The following is a 22,182-nucleotide window of genomic DNA, read 5'->3' on the forward strand; positions in this document are numbered from 1 at the left end:
GATCAGATACAGAGGCAATTGAAACTTTACGAAAGGGTACAGATTTGATTAATTTGTTTAGAGAATTGAGTGCTTCTCAGACTTGGAGTTGTTTAGCTGATTCGGTCATTATTGAAATTCATGTTCCGTGGAAGAATATTTGTCGTAAATGCAGTATGCCTTCCTGGATGAATAAGAAAGTTAGATGTGCAATTAGGCAAATATGTAGAATGTGGAAGTTGTTTAGGAGGACTAATTCTGAATCTCGTTTTCCAAGCTTAAAATTCATCTGCTGAAGGCAAAACGCTTAGTCTCTGATGCGAAATGGAATTTCGAAAATAGCATTGCCTTAAATATTAAGGAAAACCCAAAGGCCTTCTTTTCTTATGTCAGGTCAAAGCAGAAATATACTTGATAGGATAGCTGTATGTTTAAGCGTTTTGCCCATACACTTTTGAAAGGCTATCAGCCTACATAGAGTCACCCTATCGAAAAGGAATGCAAACTACCAAATTGTAAGCACTGAAGCCACATTGTAGGCCACCTATACACGTGCAGAAATCGAAGAAAATACCCTTTTTTGCCTTTATTCACTCGATTTGTTCGATAAATTCTCTTAATATGATCGGCTGTGTTACCGAAAAACTGGAAACCCTGCTGTGTCGGCTGTAAACGTCAAACTGGTATCACACCGTAACACCACTAGTTGTTGTTTCGTATTACTGGCTACTGTCTCAGTGCCACGAATTTGACTAGGCCACCCTTGAATTAGCTTCTCTTTTTGAGTGAGTTATTACCTATTTGAATTATTTCTACCCAACGAATCACGGTTAGGCTAGCCATATGCAGTATTTCAGTAATATTACATGGCTAAAATCTGGACCGAATAGCTAAAACATGAAAACTCTGAAGTATCTAAAGTTTTTCACATTGTACCCCACGCAGATAGCACAAAGCGCGCTCGCGTTGACAGGTAAATATTATACCCACCCCCCCTCCCCCTCAAGATGAAGTCCTGGCTACGCCCTTGACTCTCGCTACAACATATCAAGTTCATATTATTAGTTGGACTATCCATTCAAGAATTTAGCGTATGGAATTCAGGAATAAACTGTTCATTCTGGGGTAAAGAAATATTCATAACACTACCGTTACAATGGTTTCAAGTGTTTGGAATGGGGCATATAGAAAAAGTAACTAAATTTACCAAACTTCCCTCGCGCGAAACCCCCCCCCCCCTCACTCGAACTCTTTGCCCCCTCCCTCAGCCACCAGATGAAAGGTCTGGTTACGCCACTGACTATTGATGACCTTGTAAAGTATTCACGGTACTTTACTCTCAAGGTCAGTTTGACAAACTTAGCTACAAGAATCATGGCCAACAAACATGGGGTATGCCACGGACTCGATTCTTGAAAGCTTGGATTCGACTCGTATTGCATGGTAACTCCGCATGACAATCGTTTCCAATTTTACTGATAACCGGTGAGAAAAGTCAATTCAAGTCCCGAGTCCTGACATGACTAGTACATATACATACCAAGCACTATACAGTCAGGTGCGTAGCCCGCGAGGGGTGGGGGTGTTGGATGATGTTCGTCCTGGGAAGGGTCCCCTCTATGAGATATTTTCGTTTGAGTATGGTAAGTATATAAACGGAAATGGTGCTATCATTTGCATCATAACTTTACTGAGCACAAGTTTGGGATTTTTTTCAGCATTCGCTATTACATGCAAGTCATTTCACGTACATTCACCCCCTCCTCCTCACCCCGCCCGTCGCTACGACCTGCCACAATTTTTACACATCCGGTTAAGTTAATCGAGAGATGGACTTCACGAAATTCCCGGAATTGATATGAAACTAAGATATGATTACACCCGGCAGTACGGTTGCTAATTTTAGTAATGCGGACGAGGAAGTTTGGCTTTTTGGCGGACGAGGAAGACTCAAGTACGCTTGAGCTTGAGTGTCATCTACAACGCTAGTCCCGTAGTACCAGAATAGTTTGGTGTCCCCAGGGTACGTGGTCTAACGAGGCTTTATATCCTGACAATATAAAAGAAAAATATATTGTTTATTCAAATGAAAACAGTTTCACAAACTGAGTGAAAACAACAGCTACATGTAAAACTTGGCCAAAGGTTTGTAAATAAACAACAACACATCTCTATAAATTCGTGAGATTCACAATTTTTCTAGGTTGAATAAAGAACATGAAAGAACTTATAACTGTAAACTTCATCATTATATATAGCTATGTTCACTTCAGCTGATTTTTAATACGACGTAAATATTAAGTATAGCTTATTCAGAATGAAGCCAAATTACGACTAACCACAAAATTAAAGTTTGAATATTATGATATAGAAATATTATATTATTGGCTGACCATTTCGTATTATTCTAGGTTGCTGTTTGATTGCTTTAGCGAATTCAATTAAACAGTCTCGAAATTGTAAAACAGGAATACGAGTGACGGCATAACACATGGTTACCCGAATTAGAGTTACTCAATGCCAAGCGCGCCTACAATTTTAAGCTTCGGTAAACAAACACACACAAACTTATAATAGTCAAAACCCCCATTTTATTTCAGCTCAATAATAATAGGTATCCTATTGCGTGCAGTTTGCATGATAAACAAGTGAGGTCACCTTAGGCCTACACTGATTCCAGCTTCACGGTTATAGGCCATGGGCCGTGGCTCTGAAATCCTTCCAGAAAATGATTCTTGTTACGTCCGGAGTGGTATTACATGAAATATAGTCTGAGTTATAGATAATATGTCCATAATAAAGAATCAATTTGTTCTTTTGCTCAAAAGTGGCACATTAATATGTAATTCACAGATAAAATGTCAAATTTTTCAACATAAAGAAAAACATAAGAAAAACAGCGCCCTCACTTGATCAAAAATACTTAGTCTGTCTCCAGATAGAAGCAGTTTACCCCCCAAAAATTCACATTTTGATGTGGAAACCTTTATAATTGTAAAGATTATGTATGGCACAACAGTTCTTAAAGTTTGTATAGGCATATGGCTATTGGAATAATATTTTTCAACTGTACTTGGTGTTTTTTGTGGTGGGGATAGGCCAGTTTGTTCATTGTTAAATTGTTGAAATACACTATTTCTAGGCAATAAACGATCCAGTAATAAGAAATGAGAGCAAGGGGTAGGCCAGCATGTATACATTATAACATGATTGAGGAGGGGGTCATTATTGGTGAATAAATAAGCACACTATTTCGTATTAATTATAATCAAACTGGAGATTTCTTAACAAACAAAGTATGTCTAAACAGTATTTCTTGTGCACAGAATATCACTAGGCAAAACTAATAATTGACTTGTCTTACTCTTGTTTGGGTAGAAAAATGAACAAAAATCACAAAATTACCAATCACATCTCAGTTTAATAAGTACACGTGGATGCTGGAATGTACTTGGTTTTATCCAAACGTGTGCATTTTTTGATCTTCACATTATACCAAGTGACTGAATACATACAAACATGAAGATGTTACATGTACGCACGCAGTGATGTGGCTTTAAATTCCGCCTAAGATAGCTAACAAATTTAATGTTACAAATGTTTTAATATAACTTTGTGCAATAACAAGAGTTGTGCAATAACAATTCAATGGCATAAGTAAATCTCACTACCCAAATAACATTTGGAATGTTTCTTTTCATTTTGGTTCTTGTGAACAGGAATTAGACTTTGTGTTACATTTTGAGTCATACACCGCACTCACTTGATCAAAAAGTTATCTAGTACATATCATTTGTTTTCTCATCCTTCATCTTCATCTTCGTCATCCTCGTTGTTTTCATCATCTTCATTTGCCTGCTTTTCATTGTGACAATCTGTGCACTTGCAAAGTTCAGAGCAAGGCAATTTGTTCTTTAGACAGGAACATGCTGATGTCTCACATTTAGACTTTCTACAGCTACAATGTGTCAGCTCAAGGACTTCATCTGGTGCTGGGGAAAGATCCATCCAGTCAATGATGAGATGATCACCATCCATTTGCCATCCATGGCCGACTGGGTGTGTCTGGATTAGAAATCAAACTCCTCTTCCAAACTGCCGCCTGATAGTTTGATCTCAAGATGTGTTTCTTTAAAGAGTCTTGATTTGGTGGCATTGCTGACTCTGACTTGTTCTCATGCATTTTAAAATGCCTGTACCGGGCCTCATTTACGGATGATGTGCCGTTCTGGTTGTACACTGAACATGTAAACTTCTCCAGAGATAGAGCTACATTTGGTGACAGAGTGAATGATTCTCCTAAGTCTGCAAATGAACTGTATGCTGCCTGTTCCTCCATTTTCTTCCACATGTTTACCTTTCCCTTCCTGTGAATACATGTAAACCTATAAGTGCGCTTGTTTTCTCAGTTCCAAGTGATTCACGGATAGCTGTCAAGTTGACTATCCTCTTTACCTTCTGGCCAGTATGGAATAAGACATTTCCATCTGATGTTATTTCCTTGCATAGTGTCACACCAATGACAAAAACTTCAGTGTCAGGGCTTTTTATGATAACATTAGCTGTGTCGGTTGAGGCAAACTTACTGTGAAGCAACAAGCGAGTATCAGCTTCCTCATGGTTGCAGTAGAGCTGTACAATTGGCTGGACCAGTATTTGACCACTGCGCACAGAAAATGAGTGGCATTCCTCTCCATGAGCTAAGTAGATGGTCACCTCTCCTAAGATTGATGCTGATGATGCCTGGCCCCATGCGGTGAACAGAAATTTCACCAAATCCTCCTTATTTGGACCATGGCTCAAGAATTTCTTCCATTGTCGTGGAACTTTCATCTGTCTTCCATATATTTTGAGAGTTTGCACCCCGCTAGTCCCAGCTCGCCTTTCACGTTCTGCATTTTTGATACTTACGACTGGGTACTGATCTGTGACAAAGTGGATGTGCTTATGACTAGTTGCATCTGCTAGCTTCACCAGCTGAGAAAGAATGTCGTCAGCCAATTCGCCAAAGGTTGCTGGTAATGTGCTGACCTTAAGTTGTTGCAACATGGCCATGGCATCCACAATCCAGGTGCAGTCTTGAGGAATACTACACAAATATGGATCTTGTGTACATGATTCCAAGTGATGCATGAGTTTAGCCTTTGGGTGTTTGACTAAAGTTCCATCGTGTGTTGACAATGACAGAGGTAATGGCCCCAGACAGTATTGCAACATAGACTCAAGGCTAATATTTCTTGAAGTACCACAGAGTAGCAATCTTGCAAAGAGGTTTCGGTTAGATTTTAATTCAATCACTTTTCCTTTCACTTTTGTTGTCCGTTTTCTTCTCATTGATGCAAATGTTTTCAAGTTGAGTCGTTTGATTGGTGCAAAGAACCCTGTTTCCTCTCCTTGTAGCCGGTCAGTGATGAAAGATTGTACCGCTACTTCTCCTTTTGATTTAGCACTAGCTAGATCATCAGCCACTTCTTTAGAGGCCACAACACCTGATGTTAGATTCACTAGCTGGTTACTCTCTTGGTCAAAGGGGTCAACCATGGACTCTATTGAAGACATTATAGCCATGATGTCTCTTTCATCCCTTTCATTTCTGGTGGGATCTAAATCCTTTCGCTGTCGTGAAACTTCACCTTTGCCAGCCATCTCTTCACATTCTCTTGAAATCTCTGCTCGCATGTGATCGGATGAAATCCAGCGATGTACAGCACCTTTGTTGACTGTGATGCCCGTAAGTCCTCCTTTGGTTTTGGAATCCCTGTTTGCAGTTTGTTCAATGGTCTGATCACATGGTATACCTGCAAATCCATGGCTCGTCTGTCTCTGAACACTGAAGTGCCCCCTCTGAAATTCCTCTTCTACGGATGGGTGTTTTGTACTAAGCTCCTTCATCTCTAACCAATAAACTGGTGCATACCTTGCATAGTTGACTCTATCGTAAGCCATGAACCATGGCATCATCGACCTGATAGATGACAGATGTAAATTCCAGTTACTTTCTCTGGATGCTCGGATGAAGAGAAGGAGAACTTGTACCATGTCTATGTAGCTGCTCCAAAATGCAAACATAGGATTGGTTGCAGCCTTGGAAACAAATTCTTGGTATGACTGAAGCAGACTTTGAAGCTTTTCATCAGAAAGACGGTCAGGAAAGTTAGTTGGGAAAGAATCACTTAGGCTCGCAAGTATGTTATGGACTTCAAGTGCCTCGTCTGTTGGTAATGTTGCAATGTATCTCTGGAAACGGAGTCGGTGTAGAGCCTCAAACATTAGCTTGTGGATCTCACTGATCGGTTGTAGTGATGTCCATTCAGGACCCCATTAATGGACCCTTGTGCAACCACTTCTGATGCAATAGCAACTTCTTCCAGCCCAGCATCCCCAAACCGTTTCCCTAGACAAGCTAAGAAGGTCATTGCAGTATGAAAGGCCCCTAGTCTAACTATAATACGGCTGCTGTACGGACCACTTTTCCACCTGATTTGCTGTGCTTTGGCGTAGATAGCCTGATCAAAGACTGTGACAATTGTCTGTAGGTGTAGGGCATTGGCTATTTCTAGCGATCTACATAAAATGGTTTCTATAGTATCCATTTCTGTAGGTGAGGCATCGATGACTGGCAAATATCCAATTATGGACTTGGCTGGTATGTTGTCAGCTATAAGCGTATTAAACCTTGTCCAACTTGGGGGCCTGTGTTGGTTGGACTCTCTCTGGATAGCTCTTGAAAGAACGTATGATGTATCTAATGTCATAGCATTCACCTGCCCATCAGTTGTCTCATGTATGGGGATAGCTGCCCCAAATACACTGGGCCCTTTTTTGGCTCCTCCATAGTAGGAGGCTAGTTCTGTTGGTGGAGGTTCAAGGGAACGGCTCTTGGTCGCAACTGGCGGGCAGCAGAAGGCATCTTCAGGAGAGTGGTCTGCTTGTTGGGTTTGGACAACAATGCCGTTGGTGTTATGGGTTGTGCCACTGCCGGAGAGCGTTTCTTCCCCAAAATCATTGTTGTCCCAAATTAGTGTCGTAAACTCCCTCTGCTTTATGAATGGTGGAAGATTGATAGGGCCCATATCAAGCTGTTTTTGAGCAAGAGCGGTGTCATGTTCTAAAATGACAGAGTGTGATGAAGCATGGCCAAAACCATTCAGTAGGCCAATTAACTTAGCAGAGCCAGTAAGATGTCGGACAGTCATGGCAAGAGCGGCGTGTTTTGGCATTGACTTCTTGCCTCCTGATGAATTATAAATGATATCTTGTGCCATGGACAAAATTCTTCTGTCATGCTGTTCAGAAACTGCAACTCGCTCACTTTCGGATGGTTCTTCTGAAGCTCCAATAAGCCATGCTAGAAAATTGTACAGTTGCACAGGAACAAGGTTACGAGCTATGGCTAATGTCAAATCTTGCCCTGTTTGTGGCCATGCTGTGTCCACATGTACCTCTTGGACAGCAATTCTAAGCTGTCTAGCTGTAAAGTACATGTCACTCAATGAAATGCCTTTACTTCTACACGAACCTTTTTGTTCATGCTGCAAATCAGATTCACTACAACTTGAAGTGTCTATCTCGTTACTTGACTTCGCCTCATCTTGTAGATTAACCAGGTTTAATGCTAGATTCTGAGCTTCTACAGTTCTGGAAATGACAACTTCACTTTCATAGCGTCGCGTTGGTCGCAAAAACTGAAGTTGTGGATAGGAGCCTTGGAGACGCTTTTTTAAGTTGTAGGATCTGTAACTTGAGGCATCAATGCCTTGAACTTCTTTAACCGTTTTGATGAACTGGGCTGTGAGTTTCGTCATCCTTATCGCACCCTGTTGTTTTAAAATCTCTTCATCAATGACATTGTGGCAAAACTTCGCATAAGACTCTGCATATAGAAAATCTGTTGTTTCTTTGGGCAACTTCCGAGTGAGAAATCGGGTTGCGTTGCGAAAACAACTCTGATGGTATCTTGCCTCGGAAGCAACAAGGTCTCTGCCACGCATTTCCAGAATAAGGGATTCGTTGCATGTCAGCTCAGCAGCCTCTCTGAGTTTCCCAGCATCTATTGTCTCGCAACGAGTCAGGGGCTCTCTCCGTCTCTTACAGGTCACCTTGTCCCTTATCCAGTGATCAGCGTGACAAATGATGCACGACACTGGAAGTATGTGTGGTCTGCCTGAAGAAGATGGTCCAGCTACGTTTGATCGTAGTGTTCGCTTCTTACAGACAGGTTCAACATCGTCGTTGTCATCATCAGTGGAATCATCTATAACATTCAAACAAGAGAAAGATACAAATTAAATAAATACAACTTTAAAAAACAAGTTTTAAGAAAAATTGCTCTGAATTCATTAACCCACACCTTTTTACAACTTGAATTGACAAACCTTGCCCAGTTTATCTAAACTTATTATAATTAATAACTTTTTTTTACAAATGAAAAGTTGGGCATGGATTTGGGGCCCTTGTCTTATTTTATCAAGTCATTGAGCAATAATGAAATATCGACCTCCACCCATATAAAAAAATCAACCAAGTATTTGTACAAATGAAAAATTGGGCGTGGGTTTGGGGCCCTTGTCTCATTTTGTCAAATCATTGATCAATAATAAAATATCGACCTCAACCCTTTTAAAAAAATCAACTAAGTATTTTTACAAATGAAAAATTGGGCGTGGGTTTGGGGCGCTCGTCTCATTTTATCAAATCATTGAGCAATTCAAAATTTCACCCTCCGCCCATATAAAAAAATTAACAAGTATTTGTAAAAATAAAAAATTGGGCGTGGGTTTGGGGCACTCGTCTTATATTATAAAAATCACGGAGCAATAATGAAATATTGATCTCCAGTACACCCATCTCAAAAATCAACTAAGCACAAATGGAAAATTGGGCGTGGGTTTGGGGCCCTCGTCTCATTTTATAAAATCATGGAGCAACTACTGAAGAAAGTCTAAAAGTAAAACTCCCCCCCCCCCTCCCCATGACAGGTACTTCTATTTGTTGAACACATGCCACATTTAACTTAACACACACTAATATAAATAGAGATTTTGATTGTAAATGTAGACCCGTTGTTTGTACATCTAACCCTAACCCAAATAAATTCACGATAACATCAGGTTGATGCATTTTGCACAACAAAATGACAGCAGGACGAGGCTACGATACAATAACAAACCGTCAAGAACGAATGTATATAAACTTTCATAAAAGCACAACCACATTCTACAAAATGTCAGATTGACATTTCTAATTTCAGTTGGAAATTGGGTTCATACTCATAATATTATTTAAATGTTTGCTTACCATCTTTGGGCGGATTTTTAGCAAGCCTTTCTTCAGTCTTCCTGAGTTTATTCACATCTGTGAATCTCTGGTAGCACTCACGATGATATCCAATGCACGACTCACCATGCTCATGATCTTGGAAATCAGCTAAAGATTTTGAGCTCTTTATGCAGTATTTTGAAGATAAATCTCTAGCTAATGCACCATAAATACCTGGTAACACACTCCACCTTAAAACACAATCCTTAAATTTGGCAAAAGAGGTGTCAGAAAAGGATGAAATATTCGTTTTTGTGTGTGAACAAACATGCATACAACATTTGAGAGTGGGAGCAGCCATGTTTGTGCAGTGTCTATAACAACAGTGTAACCAGACCACAGATCAACAGCTGTGATTGGTCAATTAAGGTTTGACCTGGAAATACTGACCAATTAGATAAGCTCTTTTAAGAGTTCTTTTTCTTAGTTTTTCTTAAATTCTGACTGTTTGTGCCAGTAGAACCAAAAAGAACAAGTCAATCTTGATTCAGTACATATTTATACTAACTATTTCAAAGAAATTAACTTTCCTCACTGACCATGTGAACAAAAGTGCATCTAAATTGGTCATGGCCCATGGCCTATTAGTTTTTGGTGAACAAGTATCAGGAAAGAAGCAGTCAGTGTGATACGGTGCGATACGTTGGACGTATGCATAGTGGTTTATTGTACGATTTGTGGTTTGAACACTTTTAGTTTATTTTTGTTAGTTTTAGTGAACACTCTATAGTTTTCTTCTTTTGAATGTGACGAGAGGCCAATATCAAGGATGGCATCGACACAAGAAAATACCGGTAAGTTTGTATCGCTACATAAGGTAAATTGTATAAGATTTAAACTATATCCGAATTAACCCAAGTACGTTACTGTTGTACATGGAATATTGTTCCATGAGTCATTTCGTTAAATTTGTTGTGTAATGGTTCTGTTTGTGTTACTGATAGCTATAGTGCAGCAGTAGTTTGTACGGATATCATTATAAAGAACAAGTCAGTGATAACTTTTGTCCATGTCGTCTATATGATATGCGTGGATATACCTATCCAGGTAGTTTTAAAAGGGGAACAATAAATATGTGTGAAGTGAATCAAGAAACACCAAATGTCGTTTGTGGGCGATTTGATAAAAAAAATCAAGCTCCAATGAGACAGCATTCTTTGGTTAATACTTTTGGATACTTGCAAGTACTCTGCGACATCATAAACGCAAGATTATCGAGGCTGAAATTGTTATTTTTCAAAACCCTCAGCCTGAACAAATGTGCGACTTATGTACATTTCAAGACATTGTGGCCAAATTAGCTTATTTAAAAATAGTAGGTTATGACGTAACGTCATTGGTATTGGCATATGGATGACATAGGCTATCATCCGATGATGCTCTGTTGTTTCCATGAAATAAATATAATATTTGGTAAAGTTATTAGAATTTATAACATAATGGGTGAAAATCTATAGAAGCCTGTATCGAGTAGTCGACGTCATCGTCACTTTAGCCTTAAAGGAGAATTCCAGAGATTTAGCATATTTTAAAGGTGAATATCTTAAAACCCGGAATAGCTTGGAAATATTGCATTTTTATTTGACTATAACATATCAAGACAAAAATTATGCTTAAAGCTGGATATACTCAGTATATCAATGAGGATTCTTTCTTCTTTCTTCCACAACATTTAAAGTTGACAAGTAAATTTGATAGCTGTTATGTCATATTCATTCATTTTGTTTTACTTGCAAATTTCTCAGTAATGCATTCATTGGTTTTATTGTTAAGTTCACATCCACCTTAGGTAGTAGGCATTATTATTTGGAAGTTTATCCAATTCAATCCAGGTCAAAAAAAATAAACCAGATTTTTTGGGGGGTCAGTGGAGTAACTATTAAATCATACCTTTGTTTGGTATAAACAGTGACACATTTAACTATTAATATCTCAAATCATTATATAATTTTGTCGGAATTGTAATCAAATTTCCGGCGGATATTTAGAATATGTTCCTCTTTCATAATTCAAAACGTCCCCTAGACTATTAAGAACAGGAAACCTTCCACTGGTGCTTGTTTTCTTGTTTTCTATTCCTGCCCCCAGTATTTGACTAGGTTTAGTTGCTTGTGGTCTGTCCCAAGTTCGCTTTGTCAAAGTTCAGACGGGACGTACATGGAAACATCATGGTTAACTTGATGAATAAAAATATAAGCTAGTGTATATAGTTGGTCTGAAAGACGATATGGGGAAGAGAAGGTGAGTTGGGGTGAATCGAGACACATATGTCATGTATAGTTGTCCTCACACCATCTAAAGAACACTTATATTGAAAGATACGTGATGATCGGCAAAGCGAAACTTACCATAGACAATTTACACCATAACACATATACAGCGGAAACTTTGACTCTGTGTTTCTGTTGTAACTTAATAGTGTAATCTCCGGTACATAATATACAAACTAAAGTAAATATTTGAACACGATGATCCTTGTTCACTACTTTCAACAACTATAAAAGTTCACATATTTGTAATGCATAGTCCAGAATCCATTGAGTCACCACACAACAAACACTACACAATCTATAATTATTGACGTTTTGACGACACTAACGTATGATATGTTTTTATTTCATAACATTGTCTTATATTGTGAACTCCTCGAACTTTATTGCTTAGTGGGTAAACACATTCATATACAGAAAGTTTCAAGCAAATAGCTGCGATTGTGATGCAGATAACGTCTCTCACCAACGAAAACACATATAATATATGTTGTTCCGAGGTGTACTATGTTAATGGCACAAGAGATCGCTATGCTATCATAAGAACTTCTGTATCTAAACGAAACAGCAAGTAACTATTGAAACCCATGGAGCTTACGTAAAGGAACCGATGTAGCTTGACACAAGGACTAAAATGAAATTTGTACCAATGCTTGTTTAAGAAAAAACCTTAATTTCTTTGACCAAGGAGGGCCAAATTTGAACAGTCTAACACCCGCCAAACAAAAAGGAAAAAAAATCTGATGTCGTACTCTGATGGCTTGGAGTATTTCCTAAAATGTGTGTGCAGTGGTTGTCCCTTAAAAAACTTCAAGCAGTGGTTTAAAAGGCCACGTAAACTTTCAATCGACATCGATCAATCGATATGTAAATCAACATATACCATTGCAATTGAAATCGTCATATACCAATTTAAATCAATGTTATAAGTCAATAAGTTTAAACTGACATCGATCGATTTAGATTGCATGAATCGATTTAAACTAGTATAATATATTAGAAGCTATCAGATGTCGACTCAAAGTGATCGTTAGTGAATGAAAATTGCATCTGTTCCTACTGTTCGCACTTCCACCGATGGGGAAAGTTGCTTTGCTAGATCAGCTCCACAGCTCTAGAACAGTCTCCCCTTACATCTGAAAACAATCCAGCATGTGTCAACATTCCAGAAAGAACTCAAGACGTTCTTATTCATAAAAACGTATCCATTTGCTTGATAACTGTTGTATCCATTTTGGGTACTTTGCTCCTGCAGCGCTTCTGAGCAGTTTTTTAACTGGATAAAAGCGCTTTACAAATTCTTATATCATTATGATTATGAAAATGCCGAAAACATATAATTTTCGATTTCCCGTGATCTGATACAATATGGCCGCCATGTTCCTAGAACATGAGTAATATCAATTTAACAGAGATAAAATTGCTGGAAGCGATATTGACAAAATATACCAAGAAGGTAATATCCTAAAGCTAAAATATGGTGAGAGAGGGCGAAGGGAAGGTTGGCGACGATGTAGAAAACTGTGTCCAATCCCGTACAGAGTTGCCGAGTAATGTATTATAATGATAACTAAGATATGCAAATGCAATTGTATTTAAACTAGTAATGGTTTACTTTATCGGATTGAGCTATAGGGCAAAGTTGACTACGACGTAGTTTGATATTGCTAAAATTTGTCAAGTTGGAATTGGATGGGACCGTCTGTTATCAAATACAGTTTGAAATTCATCCTAGAAGTATTCCAACTGTGATCAGTTTATCCATGGTTGTAATTTATCTTCATATCTATGATGTGTTAATTTACTTTAAAAGTAGAGCTATATTTAATGCACAGACCAAAAGAGGCATACATCAACCTTGAATGAAAATTACAAATTCTAAGCAAACTGTGGTGCCAAATATCTATTAAAATTGAGATTAACCGAAGATCGTGAGATTTTTGAAACTCTAGAATCGCATCATATCATATTCTGTTCTTTGGCAATCATTGGTTTTAGTTTCCATTCGGAATCATCACAACAACTGTGCTGTTTAATCGAATTGTCAAGTTTGGTGGTAAACTGAGTTTTTTGTTATCAGTTTTAATATTTTAACGTTACATTAATCATAAAGTACACCACTTATATGTTTTATGTGTTATTACTGATTTTGCAGAGTCAAATGTTTACTACGATATTGCTGAAAATCGGGACCAGATCCCGGAGTACATAGAAGTCACTGGAGATGCAGAATATATGAGGGTAATTCCACCTGGGACACCGCCATCAAACACGACTGTGGCATCTGCACCACCTGCAGGAAATGTGATGTTAACACCTAACATTGCGAATCAACAACTTCAAGGATCGCAACCACCGGTTAACCCGAATTACCAGTCTACGTCCCAGCCACAGCAGCTTCCACCACAACCACAACCTCAGCAGCCGTACCTTCAACCCCAGATGCCTCCTCACCAACAACAAACAGCCGACAATCAACCCCAGCAAAACCCTGTCACATATCCCGCTCCTCCGCCATATCAACAATACGACCAAAAAGGATCTTTACCTCCTCCTCCCTACCAGCCACAAGAGATACAGACTATTCAGCCGCAACCGATTCACGCAATGCCGTACAATATGTCACAACAAGGTCAGGGGGTAGTTATCCAGCAGCCTCAACAGTTTCAGCAAATGGTATGCAGTTTTTTGTGTTGCAGTTGTTATTAAGAATGTAACATATAATGTTATCCATGTTGAGAAGTGTTGACGTTACATGGCTTGGGAATTGGTTTCATTTCTATTGTATAAGAAATATGTATGCGTGAAATAGAATCCCACTTATACAATCACCATAATTCTGAAACGAGGAGGATAAGGGAAATATATCAAAGATAATATTGCGAGATAGTCTTTATTATTTTCAATGAAGGGCTGGTTCATGACATTCATATACTCGGTTTTATGAATGGTTGTTTCAACTCGTCATCGCCCTCCCCATAGTATGCATTCATAATCAATGGAATATCACATTGTACACATTGATATGTTCATCTAGGGGCGTCCATACTTCATCGTTTTTCAAATGGTGTAAATCGAATTGGGGATCGGCTAGCTCTTTTGAGATCGAATAAAGTGACAGGTAGAGTAAGTTGGGCCATCGAAACCGGTTTTTGTCTAACATTAATTACTGTCTACTGCGGGGCGTATAAGAGGGTAGTTCGGGTTGGTTGTCGACTGGAGGTGTATATTTATTCGTAATCGACTTTGTCGCGGTCCAGGGACAGATCTCTGGTTCTCCCTTAAGCTGCAGCATTTTCAGATATTGTCAGGCTTTGCCTGTTCTCTCAGAGCCATGTTGATCAAAGAAAGAACAATCTCCTACATTTGTTCAGCACTTGAAACGATTAGTGATGGAGAAATGAACAGTTATCTTTGGATCTCACCATGTCGTCACCCAGGCAATTTGTCAAAATTAGTGTTAAAAGCAAATTATTATTTGTCTTTTTACTTTATTTCCTTTAAAAAAATTTTCTCCAGTAAGGTTTATCTGCAATATATTTTCTTAATGATATGTTCAATATCTACAACTATCGGAAATGTCAATATCAAAATCAACTCAAAAATCTGCCTTAGTCCCCAAGGAGAAGAAGAAGAAGAAGAACATTAATAAATAATATCATGGTACACACCTGAAAGATCGTAAAATTTCCATTTGGTATTCTGAAGGTTACCTTTACATAACGTGCACAGACACCATTCTCGTAATTTATTAAATACGAAGTGGCGGATTCCAGATAAATTTGATACCAATCCGTCAATCTGTTCTCCTGTTCCGGGAATGTGTCAAAAAGCAACAAGAGAACATTTTTGGATATATGCTATTAAATAAGATTTTGGGTTTTTCTATTTTGTGGCTTAATTACATGTGTTGCCAACCTTCAACTGAGGCAACTTAGGATTTTTTTTTACCGGTTAGTAAAGGTTACTTGATAACAAGCGACGAAAAACTTAGAGGCTGGTCGAAATATTCTACATGCTAATGATGGAAAATTTAAGATACCGTGATGACCAACGCGTCAACTGTAATAATATGGGATACAATGTCATTAGAGTGAACATATAGTATGGTTAATATAATAACCCGTTTGTAGCATTTGTGCACACGAGTGAGGTAGTGTTAGATATATATGCTGATAATTTTGTTCTTGCTTTATATTCTCAGCCATTCCAACCTGTCACGGTAATAAATACATCGGATGCAGGTCAAAGTAACTCAATACAAGGAATGGCTATAACCTCCATAGTGCTGTCAGCGATTGCAACAGTGTGTGTTCTTGGATGCCTTTGTACCATACCAGCAATAGTGCTTGGTTCACTGGTGAGTTATAATGTGTTAATCTATGTAAATGGCTCACACAGACAATATGACATGATTGTCGTTCAAGGTGTTTTGCCCCAAGATGTCATTTTGCAAATCTCAATTGATATGTAGCATCGCTGATATTCTAAAGTTAAGTTTACTGCCTTTGACAGGCAATTCATCCAGGCCAATCAAGCTAGGCGTCTCTATGTATTTTCGAGGCTATGTGTGTCTGTGTTGTGCGCGTGTATAGCCCTATACCGTGTAAACCAACGAGGTAAATGAATCTGGAGAAACTATCACACAGTAAATACTCGCGTACGCGCGTACCATGTATGGAGGGCCATGTGATGTGTTCCAGGGTGGTACTAATATACTACTCACCCTATTACGCATGATGATTTCACCCAACTAGTACGTAAATGTGTTTGCGTGCTTAGAGCAGCAGACGACACCCGTTACCTAGCAATAACCGTTCCTGTAGCCTAACGTGATAGCTATATTCCCGTCGAGCAGCATTAGGCTCTGTTCCATGGAGAATTCCGTGGTTGCACTGAACTAAACATTTCCCCACATTTCCCATTTCTACATTCACTTATAGCATGTAGTAATAACGTTAGGCCATATGAGACAAAGCTTGCCCCTAGAGCTGTATTAATAAGTAAGATTATGTAGGAAGCCTGCCTTCATTCAAGAGAATAAGGTTGAACGTTAGCATATTAGCACTATTTCGTAGGCCTGAAGTACCAGTACCTTCTTATGCCGTTAGTTCCCATGTCCGAACCGACCAATCTTTCACGAAGTCACTAACACTGTTCTCGAACTGCTACAGAGAAATATCAGTATAGTACCACCCTGGAACACATCACATGACCCTCCATACATGGTACGCGCGCACCCAATTGACATGAATCCTCCAGATTCATTTACCTCGTTGGTGTAAACACGATCTATAAAGACTTCACGTGGTCCAAGAATCTGAACTTGGAAAAGTCGGCACATGAATGATAGATTGATCATACGACTTCACAAATTCGCTGTTTCCCATAGAATTACAGGAATCCTTGTATACCTCTCCTTCTTCGGGTAATCATGTGTATTCTTAGCCATCAAGTCATAATTTGAAAGCTTGAATGTTTTAGGTTTCCGAATATGGTAAGAAACTACTCGGAGCCTGGTTGCGAGTCTGTTCTTTCTATAGTAATAAAAGTAGAGACTTCTTCATGTGTTCAGCTGACAAACACAGCTGAGAACTGTTAGCGATGAGATATCATACTTAGCCTTGTTCAAGTCTACAACCTATAGCCTAATGGGAAGAAATGTTTCATCATTATATCTCCCACAAGGAATCAAATTATTCTCAGCTGCATGTGGTTAATAATTCATTACAACGCATCCCTATCACACATATAAGTTTATATTTTAATCTGATAAATAATCTGAAAATTGTAACGTTTCGCAGCCAGTCAAAATGCTATACTTTCAGTTACTCATAACGTTTCTCCTAAATCTCTCCTTCAGGCTTTAAACAGATCCGCGGCGGCAGACACAAGGAAAAAATTCGCTATTACCTCTATGGTTTTGACAGTTACAGTATGGATCATGTATGTTGCCTTATTATTGTTTTCAATAATTGCATAATAGGAGGCTAAGAGGCAGTGGTGCAGAGGCTGAGCTGAAGCAACCCGCTGGTTTCAACTCGACGAAGGATACATAGAGTGCTGCTTTAAACATTGGCCATAACCGTTGAAATATATATCTATACATTTACTTAACTATTAAAGTAATATTTTACTCTTATGTGAATGATGGTCAGGTATTAAACTCAGCCTGTGGTTGTTCGCCAAAAACCTCCACATTATCAACAAATTGTACAGTTTTGTATGCTGCAGTTGTTATTAAGTATGTAACATGTCATATTATTCATGTTAAGAGATATTTGTTGGAGATACCTAGAGAATACGCATTAGAAAGCTGAGTTATTTAAAGCCTGTTGCTTCAAACAACCTTTTCTCTCTAAGAGTATAACAGAGACTGAGAATAAAATGTACAGTACATATATGCAGAAACAAGATTACTTAAAGGTAACACACTAACAATACAACTTGATTAACCCTACAATATAGTCAGAAGCAGAGCTGTAAAAAAAGACACTTAACTGTTCCACAAACGGCATTCCTTCTGAATACATATAATAGAGCTAGGAACTAAAGGCATATAAAGAGTATTAAATAGAATGTGATACTACACTTATCAACAGTATTCCTCAACTTTCTAACAAATCTAAGCATAGCTGATTTTCAAGCATGGGTTATACGAGGAATATTCAATTAATTTACATCCTTCATCCCCATTCCCCCATCCCCTCCCCTTCATGCTTGGTATCCATTCCTGTTTCTGTGCAGGTGTGATAGATCCAAGAACACTACTTGATCAAACTCATCCATTTCTTCTACCCTTGTTCTCAGTTGTGTCCTTAACAATAAGTAGTAGTATGCAAAGTAGTTCATTTAAATCCAGTCTTATGACTTTCATTTTCACACGTGTATATAATTAATCTAGTTTTGCTTATTATCTCATTCTTTTTGTATTTATCTCTTACTATTGTTTTATCCTATATTTTGATTTTGTGGCATGGTATATACTTACTTCATTTTCTCCATCGTTATTGGATTTGTTTAGTCTTTTAGGGTTATCTGTTTTTAAGATTTTTACCTCTTTCTTATGGTTTACTTGGTTTCTTAATTTTCGTTAAGTTTTTTACCTTTACTCTTTTAAGTTTGTACAGCGCCATAGCTTATGTTTTTACATATATATGTGCGCTTTAGAAATGTTTAAATAATAATAATATGCTAAATGGAGACTCACCCTGAAAAGGAAGATGATCCAGAAACTTACAGAGAGTTGCGTGTAAATCCCTTACGCTACAGAATGGTCTATCAGACCAGGCTGCTAATGATATCATGGGAGTCTTAGCAACAACATTTGCCAGATAGTCACCAAACTCTTTGTAGCCTAAATTGTTGATGTCTTCAAGAGATGTCACTTTAGCCATGGCAACAATTCCCCTATATGCACAAAGAAAGAAAGAAACACCAACATATAATACTGAAACAGCACAAGCATAATATATTCAAAATTGAGCAGCAAGCATAAAATTTAAATAGATTCACCGGCATGAACTGAGTTGATTAAAATCAAACTGGATTGATCATTCCAAGGTTTACTGATAGCAGTTTCCTTTATATACAAATTAATGTTTGACTGAAAGTTTGTTTCTACACCATCAGCAGCCAGAGCTGAGAAGATTAATACAAGATCATACTGTACAATACCCTTATCCCTGTTTTGAACGTACCTGGCAAATTTGCAAACAAGAGATTATATTCTTGAATCAATGTTCTTGAATCTGGAATCCAAAGAAACATAAGCATGCATCAAATTTGAGTTAATCTGGAGGTTACTAAAAGACACTGGAACCAAGAGACGTTTGCCCATGACATTTATTTTTACAAAATATTTCTTCAATACTTGAATAGTTAAGAGAGCAGGTTTGAGTTGTGCCAAGAAACCTTCCACATAACAAGACTTACCTTCAAAATACATTCAAGGATACAAGCAGTAGTTCAGTACATTCATGAAATATAAATTATCATTTCTAAAAGTTGACTCCACAAACTTACAAATTACAGTAACTGATTTTTAAAAAGCCATTTTTGTACCTAAATCATTGCTTCAGGCATACTATACTTATTCATTGTTAAGTAGGCTACTTGACAAATATATTTGCTACCTAGTGTTACTATGAAGTATACAACATATCACCAACTTTGTTTAATTTTCTAAGCCTACTATAGAGGCAAATACTGCATCTTTGAAGTTTAAGCAAACTAGAAAAGGGAAATTCCGAAGATTTTTCAAAACAGCCAATTAGGAAACAATTTAGATACCATTAAATTATACCCCCTTGATATTGGGTATGTATATTATATTTGTATAATTTCTGATAGCTTTATGGAGATTGTTTCAGATATTTCATGTTAACCTACTGTGACGGTTAAAATGACACGTATAGGGTTATTTCCACTGGTCATAGACTAATTAGCATAATATGCAAGGTGTTTGTAGCGTATGCAAGAGTAAATGCCAAAACGTATTGTTAGGGAGCGAGGCGCGCTAAATAAAACAAAAGGTCTCTTACAAAGGAGGAATATTTGAAACACATGCCCCTAATTGCAAGCATTGCTTCCAGGTGGAATGAGCAAATGAAATGAAACACGAGGTTTAGAAACTTCACTTCACTCTGAGCATCTAGGCAGAGTAGACGGCGGTTTTAGGCGTTAGCAAATAGGGCGTCGATCACAGTATAGTATATATGTCGTGGAGACAGGCCTAGGGTATATATTACCGGGAGAGGCTATAATTTTGTCTGGGTAGACGGTATACTTGTGTATTGATATTTGTTTGGGAGTACCCTTCACCGACCAAATGGAGACACCTGCCCCATGCCGTGACTCAGAGGCTGTCTAAATCATTTCACGTAAGTGGGAATTTGTTTTAAGTGATTGACTAAGGAACATATATTAATATATATTAATTTGGTAGTTTGTAGCTAATATTAAATGTCCTAATATTAGAAGTGTGTTTATAAGTAGTGTAGTATGGCTCAATGGTAAATGGGAATAACTCATATATGGATTGAATTATACTTAAAACTATATGACTGAGGGTTAATTTGAAATGCATTGTTTGAATATTAATTGCCGGAGAGACAAATCCGTTTTCGATTTGAAGGGTTGGGAATTCGCTATATGATAATAATGTTAATTTCAGGGATAGTCCACTTTTAGAACTGTGTAACGATAATGTTGTCCTATGTAGAGCGGCTTATAGGGGGATTGAGTACATGATGTAAACTATTCATTTTACTGACAAGAGGAAACATCATTGTATCAATTTTATTACAGTGTACCATTTCCTGGGAGACGAACCTCAGTGCTCCGTTTTGTTGTTAGAATACTGGGAACGTTAAGTCAGAGCCTGTTTAATTTAGAGAGGAGCCACGAGACGGAAGATCCGTGCGTATAGCAGCCAACGTTGAGGCCCTCCCTCCGTCTGTATATTGGGCGATAACATCATATATGGTTATACGCAAGAAAGCATTATTTAAAAGAGATATCGACTAACGACAGATTAGTTAATAAGAGAATTGTCGTGGAGAAAAAACCCGACTTCGTTAGTTAAAAGAAACATTTTCTGTTGCGTAAAAGGGCACCAGTAAACGTTAAGATTTTGTTATGTAAAAGACAGTTAATGTAGCAAAGCAGCTTATGTGAATTGTAGTGTACAATAATACATTTTCGTTATTTATAAGCATATACTGTTACATTTCATCTTTTTTTCATAAGTGTTAAAAGAACCCGAGTGGGAATTTATTATTTGAATTTCCCACGTCACACCTACATTATAGCCTACCAAGCACTGAAGATGAGGTGCAATTAATTCATCCCTCATACTCATGTCCTACAGTCTCAGTTTATCTTTAATTGTATGTCTTAACTTAGCCTTATCATCACGGCAAAATGAAGTTACGACTTACTGCCTGACAATATGACTGATTAAAAAACCAATAGATAAAACCCAACCTACAGCACAATTACCACGAATAGGCAAAACTCGTATCGCCAGGCCGAAACTGGGAAATTACAGTCATGAGTAACAGTAACAGCTATCGGCTTTTACATTGTGTGTTTACTTACGTACCAGGGCACAGATATCATCGGAACGGTCCCAAAGGACTTGAAACCAAGTGATCATTTTGCTTTTTTTTTGTTAACGAGTATCGGAATTCCGTCGGCATGGGGTATAAATAGAACAGTAAAGCCACGTCTTGAACCGAAAGCAAAACCGTAAGTTGCTCTTGTTTAATTATAAAATGTTAGTCAGAATTTTGGTTCAAAAGAAACCAATTTCCACCTTCATTGAGATAACATGGACTCATTACTTTACGAATTAAATTCGGTGTTTTTGGTACTTTTATAGATGGCAAAAGAGGCAGGGAAGAAGCTAAATTAAAGCTTGAACGAGGAAAGAAAGAGAACGTGAAACTAAGAAAAGGAAAAGGCCGACGCTCGTATAGAAAGAAAGAACATTCATTTGTATTAACCATAAACGTTGACAGAACCCTCAACGAAACAAAACCAGGACCATAAGAAGGAAAGGATGCCATAAGAAGTATAGAAGTTTAAAAGTTTAAAAGGATATATATAGAAA

The 22,182-nt window shown here is 38.0% G+C and overlaps 2 protein-coding genes across 2 annotated transcripts in view; one reads left to right on the plus strand and one right to left on the minus strand.

Moving 5' to 3' along the window:
- LOC139980377 (uncharacterized) overlaps positions 1-19,728 on the plus strand; it is a 36,181-nt gene extending 16,453 nt beyond the window's left edge. Inside the window, exon 5 of the mRNA XM_071992018.1 lies at positions 17,547-19,728. Within this exon, the coding sequence (XP_071848119.1) occupies positions 17,547-17,561 (15 nt within the window). The 3' untranslated portion in view covers positions 17,562-19,728. The remainder of the gene's footprint in view (positions 1-17,546) is intronic.
- Positions 6,249-9,876, minus strand: LOC139980051 (uncharacterized). The gene is made up of 2 exons (XM_071991418.1): positions 9,277-9,876; positions 6,249-8,233 (listed from the first exon to the last, which is right to left on the minus strand). Exons 1-2 carry the CDS (start codon positions 9,596-9,598, stop codon positions 6,249-6,251), a joined length of 2,307 nt encoding a protein of 768 aa, XP_071847519.1. The 5' UTR covers positions 9,599-9,876.
- Positions 19,729-22,182: the final 2,454 nt, after the last annotated feature.

This window comes from Apostichopus japonicus, chromosome 14 (assembly GCF_037975245.1).
Source record: "Apostichopus japonicus isolate 1M-3 chromosome 14, ASM3797524v1, whole genome shotgun sequence".
In the NCBI taxonomy this organism is placed as follows: domain Eukaryota; kingdom Metazoa; phylum Echinodermata; class Holothuroidea; order Aspidochirotida; family Stichopodidae; genus Apostichopus; species Apostichopus japonicus.

Bases quoted from the DNA above. Each gene is read 5' to 3' on its own strand.
- LOC139980051 (XM_071991418.1), bottom strand. From the start codon at position 9,598: ATGGCTGCTCCCACTCTCAAATGTTGTATGCATGTTTGTTCACACACA. The intron at 8,234-9,276 runs GTAAGCAAACAT...TGAATGTTATAG, and splicing joins TAAAAATCCGCCCAAAGATG to ATGATTCCACTGATGATGAC.